This window comes from Musca domestica, unplaced genomic scaffold (genome assembly GCF_030504385.1).
Source record: "Musca domestica strain aabys unplaced genomic scaffold, Musca_domestica.polishedcontigs.V.1.1 37, whole genome shotgun sequence".
Classification (NCBI taxonomy): Eukaryota; Metazoa; Arthropoda; class Insecta; order Diptera; family Muscidae; genus Musca; species Musca domestica.
Window position 1 is genome coordinate 714851 of NW_026712321.1, and position 13292 is coordinate 728142.

Consider the following 13292-nt stretch of genomic DNA (forward strand, 5'->3'; position numbering starts at 1 on the left):
TGCGGACAATCAAAATATATATTTAACGCGGATAATATATCTGCATAGTTGGGATAATACGGATAAAACGTGGATAATGCATCAAAACTGTTCGGATAATGCGATTTTTTGCATTTACATGTCTCCATAAATGTGTGGATAATGTGGATAATGATTTAATTCATTCGGATAGTGTGTCGAAAGAATTTCCATTTTTTTTGGATAAGGTGAAATATGTGTCTACGTTGTTGGGATAACGCGGATAAAATGGATAATGCATCTAAAGCGTGATTTTCGCCACCCAAAAATATTTGGATAATGTGGATAATGATCTAAATCGTTTGGATAAATCAGAAAAAATAACTATCCTGTTCGGAGGTGAAGTTGAATGAATTTTAATTTTATGGATAAATGGATAATCAAAATATATTGTTTGGATAACGCGGAAAATCGAAAAATATTGTTTGGATAACGTGGATAATGCATCTAAATTGCTCGGATAATGTGGATAATTATCAAACTGTTTCGGATACAGCAGAAAAATACAAATAACAAATATCCGTCGAATGAATTTCCATTTTTTGTTATAGAGCGGATAATCGAAATATATTCTTTGGATAAGCGGTTAAGGTAACACGGATAAAATAGATAATGCATAAACATTTTTCGGATAACGCGATTTTCTCCTACTTGGATAAAGTGGACAACAATAAAAATCGTTTGGATAAAGCCGAATGTTCGCATAATTTGGATAATAATCAAAATCGTTCGGATAAAGCAAAAAAATGACTACTCCGTTCGGATAGTACGTCGAATGAATTTCCATTTTTGAGATGAAGCGGATAAACGAAATATATTGTTTGGATAAAACGGATAATGCGTCTACATAGCTGGGTAATGTGGATAACGTAGATAAAGCATCAAAATTTTTCGGATAACGTGATTTTCTCGAAAAAATATTTGGATAATGTGGATAACAATAAAAATCGTTGGGATAAAGCCAAAAAAATCGACTAACCCGTTGAGATAATACGTCGAATGTGTTTGAACTGATCGGTAAATGCGGATAATCGGTCTATATTGTTTGTATAACGCGGATAGTTGGAATAGCTCGGATTATGTACGTTTTGAATTGTCCCGATGATACGGATAACTTGGGTAATCAATTTTGTTCGGATAACGCGATATTCAACTTTACGTGGTTTGCATAAATATTTGGAAAATGTGGATAATAATCAAAATCGTTTGGATACAGCAGAAATATCGACTAACCCGTTGGGAAAATACGACAAATGTGTTTAGACTGTTCGAACAATACGGATAATCGATAGTTGTATGGAAAAGGCGGATAGTTGGAATAGCTCGGATTTTGTATTTTGTATTTTTTTTTTTTTTTTTTTTTTTTTTTTTTTTGAATTGTCCCGATGATACGGATAACTTGGAAAGTCGATTTATATTGTATTTACATAGTTAGTATTTACATAGTTAGTATGGGTTCATATGAACAACCCATTTACACCCATGATTTCTCGGTTATATTCGGTTTTTGCCTCTTCATTCTTCTCACAACACAGATAATTCTTTCGTATTATTCGGATACTATTTTATTTCATATTCTATAGTAATGTTTAATTAATTTTATATCTAAAGGAATGTATTTTTTATTTTGTATTTTATTTTGGAATTGTTTGTTTTTTTTTCTGCATGCTTTTGTAATTTTTGAAGGAATTATGCTTTTCAATACCTTAACCCCCCCATAAAATAGGCTTCCAACTAACAGTTATCTCTGCGCTCTCTCGCTCGCTCTCTCTCTCTTGCCTCCGCCCTTTTGCCCCCTCATATTAAAATAAGTGTATATGTGTATTATGTATTGATGATGTGTAAATGATTTCTCTATTTTTAATTAGAATCACCGGATGAATACCCGAGTACTAGTTCAACACCGATTGGACGCCGGGGATCCTATAAGTTGTGTAAAGGTTGGTGATGGGCTTATAAAGCAAAAAAAACTGAAATGCTGCATTAAAAATTAACAATTTAGCTTCTAAACATAACCTCAATATATATGGAATATGATTTCGTTGTTTCTTTCTTTCTTGGTTTTTTAAACAAATTAATTTAACCCCTCCCCCTTTTGCCGCCCACTCTATTATGATTGTGTTGTCTAAGTGTTATTTCTAAGTTATTTTGGTATTTTAAGTTTTTAAAATTAACAACACTGCTTTAGAAAACAACCTCTTTATCCTTCTATAACCACCTCCCCTTTTCCCCACCCAAATCCACTGCAAGGACTGAAGTGATCTTCAAGGATAACCAATCCACCCACACTAAATGCTTATTTGTTTTTTTGGGGATAACCAACAGCTTGGTGTCCCCCCACTGCAGCACATAACAAAAATTGAAGCCTATTTGACTATGGTTTGCGCATGCTTCTTCTTCATCATCTTACAAAGAGTTATTGAGTTCCCTAAGTTAATTAATTTACAATATCTCCATACGTTCGTTCGTGTGTTGCGAATGCCTTACTAATACATATTAAACATAATCTTGAATATATATTTTTTTAAACAATTACCAACCGGGTTTTAGGTTTGAATTTGAAACAAATTCTGGTGTTAAGGTTCAATTTCCAACAAATGCAATATAAGGTTATTTTTTTTTAATACTTCCTTCAAGTTCCTAATCTTGAGGTTTTGGGCTTGTTACGTTTTATTATTTTTATTCTTTTTTTTTCTTACATGTTATTCAAGGTTCAAGGTCTATTGTTTTTTTTTATACGAAATGAAATCAAAATAAGTATTTATCTATCAACATTATTTATTTATTCAAAATTATATCAAACATACTTCCTTTAATATACATGCATATATATATTATTACAAAATCAAAATACTACTTTCCAAATCAACAACAAGAAACCACAAAACAAAAATCAAAAACTATATAAATATGGGAATTTTTCCAGAACCAAATGTCGAACGAGGTCGTACTCTATCACGTATATCTGTAGCCAAAGGAAGTACACTAAATTTCCGTGGGCGAAAATCAAATTCGCTTATGAACCTGTGCGGTAAGAGTTTCTGTCACCATTATTTCTTCTTCATCCCTACCTCCCCCTCTATACTCTTTCTCTCTATATGTTTCGTTTTATATATTATAAACGTTTTATAAACAAAAAAAAAAAAAATATCCTAGTGTATTTCATTCCATTTTGTTATTATTACTTTAAATGTTACATTTAATTTTGGGTTTTTGGGAAGAGAAGTTTCATTTTGTTTATCATTTTTTTTTTTTTTTTTTTTTGATATTTTTATGGCTTGGTTATATTTTTAAGTTATACTTTGTTAATTATTTTTAATATATATTTTTTTGTGTTCATCGGCACTCACATGCATTGCAAATACACACAGTGAAAACTTTTGATCACCCTACACTTTAAGCACAGTTAAACCTACATCCATATATATATTCACAGTAATAAAAATAATAATCAATACAAGGTTTCATAATGTTATTAATATTATTTTAAAGTAATGTAAAAATGTCAATACATTGTTAGGATAATTGTGGATAAAATATTTTTAATATCTTGATGGTGTAAATAACATGTCTACCCAGTCTGGATAATTAATTTATGTGGTTTGGATAATATCCAAATAATATGAATACACCTAAGTCTGTTTTTACACGGTAGATTGGTTCCAGAAGAAGCCGTGTAAAAAAAAACCCGTGTAAAAAAGACATTGGTCTTATACAAAAATGGGTGATTTGTTTCTAATCTCTAAAACCTATTAAAATTAGTGAAAAACAAGAATTTTTAAGAACAAGAATTCATGAAATCTCCGATTGCTTAATTGCAATTTCATTTTTCTTTATAGTTCTTATTGTGGCTTCATTTAGAGCGAACGTTTTACCAAGAGCAGTTGAGCTTTCTCCATTTCGAAGGCGATCTAAAATTTTAATCTTGGTTTCCAAAGAAATTGCCTTCTCTTTTAGTTTTTTATCTGACATTTCCTTTTAGGGATACATAAAATATTTAACAAAATTAAAAAACATAAATAACTGAATAAATACAAAATATTTTTTGGCTTACCTTTTATCTTAATGCGTTAAAATTAAAATTAAATTTAAAAATTTAATTACATAACACTTCAAATCGTGCTAAATGGAATAAAATCGTGTAAAAAATTAAAAATATTCAATTTTCAAACCGTGTTATATCAAAACCGTGTACAAAAAGACCGTGTAAAAACAGACTTAGGTGTACATTATCCAAGCTCCACTTTGTCCAAAATATGTAAATCCTTAATCCATCCTATCCAAATTATGTTAATACAGAGTCGAAATAATGAATATTTTTTTCGATAGGGTATATCAAGTATTTTCATAATTTGGATAAAACGGACAACATATATCCTTTGTTCAATACATTTTCATTACTTCGGTAATATATTTTTATACCCTACACCACATCGTGATAAGGGTATCATGTCTTTGTGAATTTGTTTGTAACAGGGAGAAGGAAGCGAAAAAGACCCATAATTACTTTTGAGGATACTCGTAGAAACACATTCTGAGTCAATTTATTCATGTCAGTCCGTCTGTCCCTCCGTCCGTCCGTCTATGTATTCTTGTGGACAAAATGCAGGTTGCATTTAATTATCCGATTGGGATGAAATTTTCCAAACAATATTTGTTTGGCCCTAGAACGAACCCTATTGAAATTGGAGATAATCGGATCAGATTTGGATATAGCTCCCGTATATATCTTCAACCGATTTCGCGTTAATTGTGCACCAAATGCCCAATATAAGTCCAAATGACCTGTATTTTGGTACATCCCACCAAATTTAGTCTAGAAGCAAGTACATCAAATTTGGAGAAAATCGGTTCAGATATAGCTATAGCTCCGATATATATCTTCAACCAATTTCCGGTTAATTGTGCACCAAATGGCCAATATCAGTACAAAAGTCCTGAATTTTTGTACATCCCACCGAATTTAATCTAGAAGCAAGTACATCAAATTTGCAGGAAATCGGTTCAGATATAGCTATAGCTCCCATATATGCGTTTTATCCGATTTGGTGTTTATGTCCCTCATATGCATAATAAGCAATAATAAGCAATTATATTTGGTACCAGATATCAGATAAAGTCCAGAAATACCTCTTCCAAATGGTATCAAGATCGGTTCCGAGAGGGTATAGCTCCCATATATATCTTCAACCGATTTCAGGTTTATTGTGCAAATAATGGCTAATATCAGCCCAAATGGTACTACTTCAAATAAATGCTTTTGTTACGGGAGCTCTACTAAATATGCATAGTGGTGTAGGGTATCATATAGTCGGTCCCGCCCCTTTTTTTACTTCTCCTTACTGGCCATTGTTTGAATAGGATGGTGGATAACATAGTTTGATTATCTTGGATAGTATGGACAATGTGTCTAAGAAGTCTGGATAACGTCAATAATCAAATAACAAAATCTGGAGAAAACGAATAATACATTTTCTTTGCCCGGATAAAATGAAAAATACATTTTCATTGCTTCGTTAATGTATTTACATTGTTTTTTTTTTACGGTGGATAAGGATTTACCTTGTCTGGATAATGTGGATAGCACAGCGGGGAAAATCCAGCATATTATGGAAGTAGAGCTTAAAAAAGATGGCACGTGTATCGGCGTTTTTATACCCTAAACCATACATAGTATGGAGGTTATATTAAGTTCATGATTCCGTTTGTAACTCATATATTCTTCATCAACATAAAATTCTAAGCCGTGTCCGTCCGTCCCTCTGTTGTAATCAAGCTAGAGCCAAAACGAATTAAGATAGGAAGCTAAAAATTTTGCACAGATCAGTCTCTTGTCTGCAGGCAGGTCAAGTTGGAAGATTGTCTATATCGGTCCACGATATCGTGTAGCCCCCATACAACGGAATCCCCCGATATTCGGTATTTTGGTGATTTTAGCCAAAATTTTCAATAAAACTATCTGAAAATCCACAAAAAGTGTTCCTTCAGAGCACTTTACCTCCTGGAAGAGTATTGTCTATATAGGTCCACGATATCGTAGCGCCCCCATATAAGGATACCTCCCGATATTCGGTATTTTGATGATTGTAGCCAGATTTTTCAATGAAATTATCTGAAAATACACAAAAGGTGTGCCTTAAACGGTACCCCCCGATATTCGATATTTTGACGATTTTAGGGACATTATTCAGCGGCATGTTGTTCCGAATTTTGTATTTCGGATTCGTAATGGGTACTACAGCCTATGACAAAAAATTGCGTATGCGGGCCCACATCTTCGTATAGCCTCCATATAACGGTACCTCCCAATATTCGGTATATTAATGATTTTAGCGACATTATTAACCGGAGTTGTTTCGAATTTTGTATTTAGTGTTCGTAATGGGAACTACAGCCTATGCCAGAAAATTGTCTGTGCAGGTACAGGTTTTCGTATATCCGCCATTTATCAGTACCTCCCCATATTCCGTATTTAGACGATTTTTAGGTACAATTTACACTGAAAATGTTTCAAATTTGATGTTTGAAGTTCCTAATATGTACTACAGCCTTTGACAGGAAAATGTCTATGCAGGTCGAGGTCTTCCTATAGCCCCGATATAATGGTACCTCCCTATATTGGGCATTTTTATGATTTTAGCTACATTATTTAGCTCTACTTTCATAATATGCTGCTCCAGGAAGTCCTTAAAAATATATTTAGAAAATTTAGAATTTGTATATTACCCTGTCCGAGGAAATAGTAGTTGGAAATTTAAAAAAAACCTTCTAAAAGCATTTAAAGACATTTAAAAAAAATCCACGACCTTAATTGTCCAAGACTTTTTGTTTTGAAAATTATATAACCCAAAAGTCTTTAAAACTGAATTGAGTGAATCGACATGTAACACTTTTTGTCAGTCTGAAGGTGAGAATACATAAAAAGGTTTTTTTGAATGGCTTAGGTCGTCGGCTGGATTCTTTGTAAAAGAACAAAAGAGTTTTAGGTGGACTTAGTGAAATTTCGGCCCATAATGTGTACTTGTACACCCTACGCTCCTTTCTTTTTTTTTGTGAAGATGCCAGCCGACGACATTAGCCAATAAAAAACTTGTTCTATGTATTCTCTCTCAAGTTCATGCTTAAAGACTTTGTTTGGAACTGGAACATCTCACACTTTATCAAGATCCACTTATTCTGTTAACTTGTCCGAAATGAACCAAATGGCCGGATTATCATAAATTTCTTGCAGACAAAGGATTTTCCTTGATTTTTAAAATATGCTCAATCTATCCGATTTTTATATAAAAGACCCCCAACGATGCCCTTTTTTTAAGCTATCACTCAATTTTTTGTCTTCAAAATGTGTCTTTGTACTCTATTTGTTCACTTTGACTTACAATTTTTTTCACATCCTTACCTCCCCCCGAATCACTTCACTTCGCCTATATAAAAAAAACACCAACAATTGTCATTTTGTTGATTTTCATTTTCTTTGGTCCGGGTATATATATTTTTTTTGTAATTTCATTTTTGTTTAGAATTCTTTTTTGTTCCTCTTTTTTTTTTTGTTGGTACTCCATATATAAATAATCTACATCTATCGTAATACCATAATTAACCTCTTTTTCTTTTTTTGATAACTATGACAGTCAAAACTAATTTCCATATATTTTATTTACTTTCTTTTTTTCGAATCGAATCAATTCCAAAAAATGCTTTACGAATTGAAAAAACTTTACTTTATAAAAAAACAAATCAAAAATATCAAACATGTTTTATACAACACCAACCACCAACCACTCAACCTCAACAACATTCAACCGCATATTTTTTATAACTCGTTTGCCATTCTCCATTTATGTGATCATCATCGTTTTGAACCGAATCAAAAAAAAATATATATATAACGAAATCCTTGCCTTGATTGTGTGTGCCCGCTGTTGTTGTGACCATCCATCATCACCATCATCATTGATTTGAATTGCATTGACAATGGGTTGTTATGTGTTGTGTGATCCATTATCCTCACCCATTTGTGTGTGCGTGTGTATGTGTCTGACATTGGCACTTGGAATACCAAAAATTAGATTCTGGCATAGGAAGAGCCACGCCACCACGTCGAGCCCAATCGCCCGGTATTACCACACTACATAGACATATGCCTTCACCCTCAGGTCCTGGCTCATTGCCGGGCTTTATGACCAAACGACGTGGCATGATGGATGATGGATCTAGCGATATGTCATCGACGGGCAATTTAATGATGGACTATTCGGGTTCGTATGACAAAATTATCTCAAAACTCATTTTCTTCACAAATTTTTTTTATTATTTAAATTTTCAAAAAAAATAAATAATTAAACAGTCATCATGTTCCATAACAGAACACATTTCATATTATGATTATGTTGTTGTTTAATTAGTTTTATTATTTTTATTTTATTACAAAAAAACATAATGTAATTATTTTTAAACATTTTTTATCATTTAAAATCTATTATTTCTTATATTTTATATTAATAGGAAATCATATTTTTACTTTATCCTAAGCATTTCTAAAAATCAATTTTTTTAATTAATTTTAAGCATTTCTTTTGTTATTAAAAATCTATTATTATACCCTTTACCATACTATAGAGGGTATATCTACTTTGTTATTCCGTTTGTAACTCCTCGAAATACTCATGTAAGATCAAAGTATATATATTCTGGATCAGCGTAAAATTCTAGCGATGTTTGTCTGTCTGTGGAAATCACTCTATCTTCCGAACGAATTCAAGCAGATAAATTTTTACTCAAATGTATGTTATGTCTGCAGGACTTTTGGTATTGAAAATGGGCCATGTAGGTCCATCTTTTGGTATCGCCCCCATGTAACGGTACCTCCCGATATTCGGTATTTTAATTATTTAAGCGACATTATTCAACGGAATTGTTTCAAATTTGGTATTTGAAGTTCGTAATGGATACTACAGCCTTTGACAGAAAATTGTCTGTGCAGGTCCACGTCTTCGTATAACCCCCATTAAACTGTAGCTCCCTATATTCGGTATTTTGATGATTTCAGCAAAATTATTCACCTGAATCTTTTCAAAATTCGTATTGGGAGATCTTAATCGTTACTACAAGCTATGGCAAAGAATTTCGTATAAAGGTCCACGTCTTCATATAGCCCCTATATAACGATACCTCCCGATATTCGGCATTTTCACGGTTTTAGCGAGATTATTTACCGGAATTGTTTCAAATTTGGTATTTGAAGTTCGAAATGGATACTACAGCCTATGCCAGAAAATTGTCTGTGCAGGTCCACGTCTTCGTATAGCCCCCATATAACGGTACCTCCCGATATTCGGTAGTTTCATGATTTTAGCGACATTATATACCGGAATTATTTCAAATTTCGTATTTGAAATTCGTAATGGGTGCTACCGCCTATGACAACATTTTTTGTTTGCGGGACCACGTCTTCGTATAACCCCCATACAACGTTACCTCCCGATATTCGATATTTTGATGATTTCGGCAAAATTATTCACCGGAATCGTTTCAAAATTAGTATTGGGAGATTTTAATCGTTACTACAAGCTATGGCAAAAAATTTCGTATAAAGGCCCACGTCTTCATATAGTCCCTATGTAACGGTACCTCCCGATATTCGGTAGTTTCATGATTTTAGCGAGATTATTTACTGGAATTATTTCAAATTTCGTATTTGAAGTTCATAATGGGTGCTACCGCCTATGACAAACATTTTTGTATGCAGTTCCACGTCCTCGTATAGGCCCCATATATCAGTACCTCTCCATATTCGGTATTTTGACGATTTTAGGTACAATACTCACCGAAATTGTTTGAGATGTCGTATTAAAAGTTCGTAATGGATACTACAGGCTGTAACGGAAAGTAGTCTATGCAAGTCCAGGTCTTTATATAACTCCGATGTAACGGGACCTCCCAATGTACGATATTTTGATGATTTTAGTTACATTATTCACCGTTTACTTCAAGTTTCGAATTTGAATATGGCAATGGCTTATGATAAACAAAGCCTATTTAGGCCCACCTCGTATAGACCCCAATATAACGGCTATATTCGGTATTTTTAAGATTTTAATAGAATTTTTAACGGATTTTATTTTTTGAAAATTTCCAAATTCGTTCCAAATGGTGGAGGGTATTCAAAGTTCGGCCCGGCCGAACTTACTGTTTTTTAATTTGTTTTTATATTTATTTATTTATTTTTAAAATTTTCAAATTTTTATTACCAAAGATTTTTTATTATTATTTTATTATTATTTTTAATATTTCCTGTAATCATCCTAAGACGACTTCTATTTTAAGTTTGATGTTCCAAAGCCCAAAAAGGAAAAATTAGATAATTTGGGGGGAGAATTAGATCCTTCATTCCTGAGGGACTATAAGTCTTCGTAGTCGTAGTTATAAAAATCTAATTTTAGTTGAGATAATACCATTCAACTACTATCTTTTAATTCGCCGGCAAAAAAAACAACTATTTTCTTTGGTTAAACAAGAACCACTACTAATAGCATAGTATATTTATTGTAAATCTGTAATGGCCCGCTCGCCTGCTTTAGTTTGTAAACAAGTGCCCCCTAACAAAGTGCCTTGCCTGCCCTGTCCTCAGTGATGTTTTGTTTGTGACCATATGTCATGTTGGGATTGTTAAGGTTAGCCAAAACCTAACCTTAGCACTCTCTTGTCATGTTATGTTTGTTATTTCTTTTTTTAATTTCATTATTTTAATTGTTATTTTTTTAATGGAATATTATTTTTTTCTATTATTTATTTTAGTCAAATAGTTTGGTTTTGTATTGAATTTGAATTGTTTGTTATTGCTTGTTATTTGATAATTGTAATGTGTTCTTTGAGTTTGATGATTTGCAACCACACACCCTAACCATAACAAATTTTTTTATATATTTTATTAATTTTAAGAAAATGTTTGCCAAGTACATCGCTGTTATGAGAAGGAAGAAAATATTGGGAATTTTTGGGTAAAAAAAAAATTAAAAAAAAAACGAAATTTTAAATTTTCTCTTTGGAAAATGTTAATTTAAGTGTACATATCGTCATGCCTACAAAGAAACTTAATTGATTTTCACAGATTATATTAAATACTTTTTTTAAAAAAAAGTTGGAAAATGTTTCAAAACCCTTACTAAAAACTTAATTCAAACCTAATATTCTTATATCTGTAGATTCATACATCAAAATATCAGTTTCTCTTTGGACTAAAGGGATATAAATTTAATAATAACACAGTGCAAAAAACTACATTTTTTCAATAATTATAGAAAAAAGTTTATGAAAGTAGAGCTAAAAAATGATGAAATGTCTATCGGCATTTTGAAAGTTTAAATCGCAAAGTAACCTAAACAAAAGGGGAAAGGTTTTCCTCCCTTTCACATTTTTTTTTTTTTTTTTTTTTTAATTTTCGGATTAAGATTCCTCCGAATCCGTTTATTTTAGGTATATAGTGTCATCGGCAATATTGCAGATATAACTACAAGGATTATTTTCGTTCACAATTTTAACCCTCAATCGAGTCACGAAAGGGGCCTTTTTGGTCCTTTTTTCCAAATATGGCTAAAAACTCCCTTTAAACGGGGTCGTAGCAAGTCAAACTATACCAGAAATTTATGTGTCATAAAATTCTACTATTGGTCCCAGAAAACTTCAAAAGCATAAATCTTACCTAAACGTCAGGAATTTAAATATGTTATAAAAATACATTTTTGGGTTAAAGCCGTACCTTATGCGAGTTTAGGCAAAATTCTCCTATAAAACCTCATTATAAAAGAATGATGTCAAAGACAAAATTATTCTCCGTCAAATTTCACTATAAGTCGCAAAAGACAACAAATCTCTATTTCCATCATAAATCAAAAAAAATACTTCCATCAATGTTGCCAAAAAAAATCGAAACTATTTCCTAATTATGCAGTTTATGTTTATGCATGAAAGAAGCATAAAATTTCGCTTCAGACATACAGTGTCAAAGCAAGAAATATTCTGCACAATAGTTATAAATCTCAGAATAAAAGAAAACAAATCTCTATTTTCATTGTATATCAAAAAATATTTCCATAAAAAAGCGAAACTATTTCCTAATATTTTCAAAAATTGTTCCTCGACCTTTTCTCGAGTTTATGCGTGAAAGTAGCATAAAAGTTCGTTATAGACAGAAAGTGTCAAAGGATAATATATTCTGCACAACATTTCACTATAAATTTCAGAATAAATCATACATCTAGGTTTGATAGTTATTAAGAAAATTACATTCGAAATTTGTATATAACATGTGAAAATTATGTGTTTATTCGTTTTACCTCTAATTTAACACGTGTCCGTTCTATGTCAAATATCCCATAATATTTCATTTTTTGGGAACAGTATCAAAGGAGGAAATATTCTAGATCAAATTTCAATGTGAGTTTCTGAACAAAAGAAATTGGTATATTCAATATGTACCATAAAAATAATCAGCAAGAAAAAATTTTTTATTCTCGAAAAATTTTATTTTTTCGAATTCACTGCAATTTTTTTTAATAATTTCACTGTGAAAAAGCCAGTATGGATTGTGGAAAATTCCAAGTGGAATTGAATGGATTCAGTTTAGATCCAGAGACCAACAATAGCCCAATTACAAAGACTAAAAATCTGTATCATTTCAAAGAGATATTGGTAGAAAAATCCACAAATACTAAAATGATGTTCAAAATATTGAACACAGACCACCTTCGGTTTTTGAAATTCAAAAATTAACTTTTCCGTTTACTTCTGGTTGATACGCATTGACAAAGCTGACTTCGAGCGAGAGTTCTGGTCCTGGGGAACATTCGCCTCTCGGTATAAATGGATTCATATTATGCGAAATATTCCAGAATACCGCCCTTTACAAAGTCGTCCAATGAGTTTCTCCCCAAAAATATAAGTGTCCTTTCAAGGATGTGGGTTGTTTGCTGCTTCACCAAAATACCATTTGACCCGAGCCACCCCAGCTCGAGGTCCAACTCGGCCCCTCATTCATATAACGTCTTAACTGACTGTCAGCCAGACATAGACTAAAAATCTATATCATTTCAAAAAAAAAAAAATATTGGTAGAAAAACCGACAACTTCTAAAATAATATTCAAAATATGGGTAAAGTATTATAGACGGAACATAGACCACCTTCGGTTTCGAAATTAAAAAAAATAACTTTTCCGTATGTCACTGGTTGGTTGGTACTCATTGACAAAGCTGAATTCCCTTTACAAATGCGTCC

The 13292-nt window shown here is 32.2% G+C and overlaps 1 protein-coding gene across 16 annotated transcripts in view; it reads left to right on the forward strand.

Moving 5' to 3' along the window:
- Positions 1-13292, forward strand: part of LOC101899783 (patronin) — a 54580-nt gene that overhangs the window by 38639 nt on the left and 2649 nt on the right. For 5 of the 16 annotated variants that reach the window (XM_059126276.1, XM_059126279.1, XM_059126281.1 and 2 more), the window contains 3 exons: positions 1887-1958; positions 2945-3049; positions 8088-8276. The exons of 1 other annotated variant lie outside the window; for it this stretch is intronic. In XM_059126276.1, the coding sequence (XP_058982259.1) occupies positions 1887-1958; positions 2945-3049; positions 8088-8276 (366 nt within the window). The remainder of the gene's footprint in view (positions 1-1886; positions 1959-2944; positions 3050-8087; positions 8277-13292) is intronic. 10 more of the 16 variants (XM_059126288.1, XM_059126290.1, XM_059126291.1 and 7 more) reach the window with 6 other exon arrangements.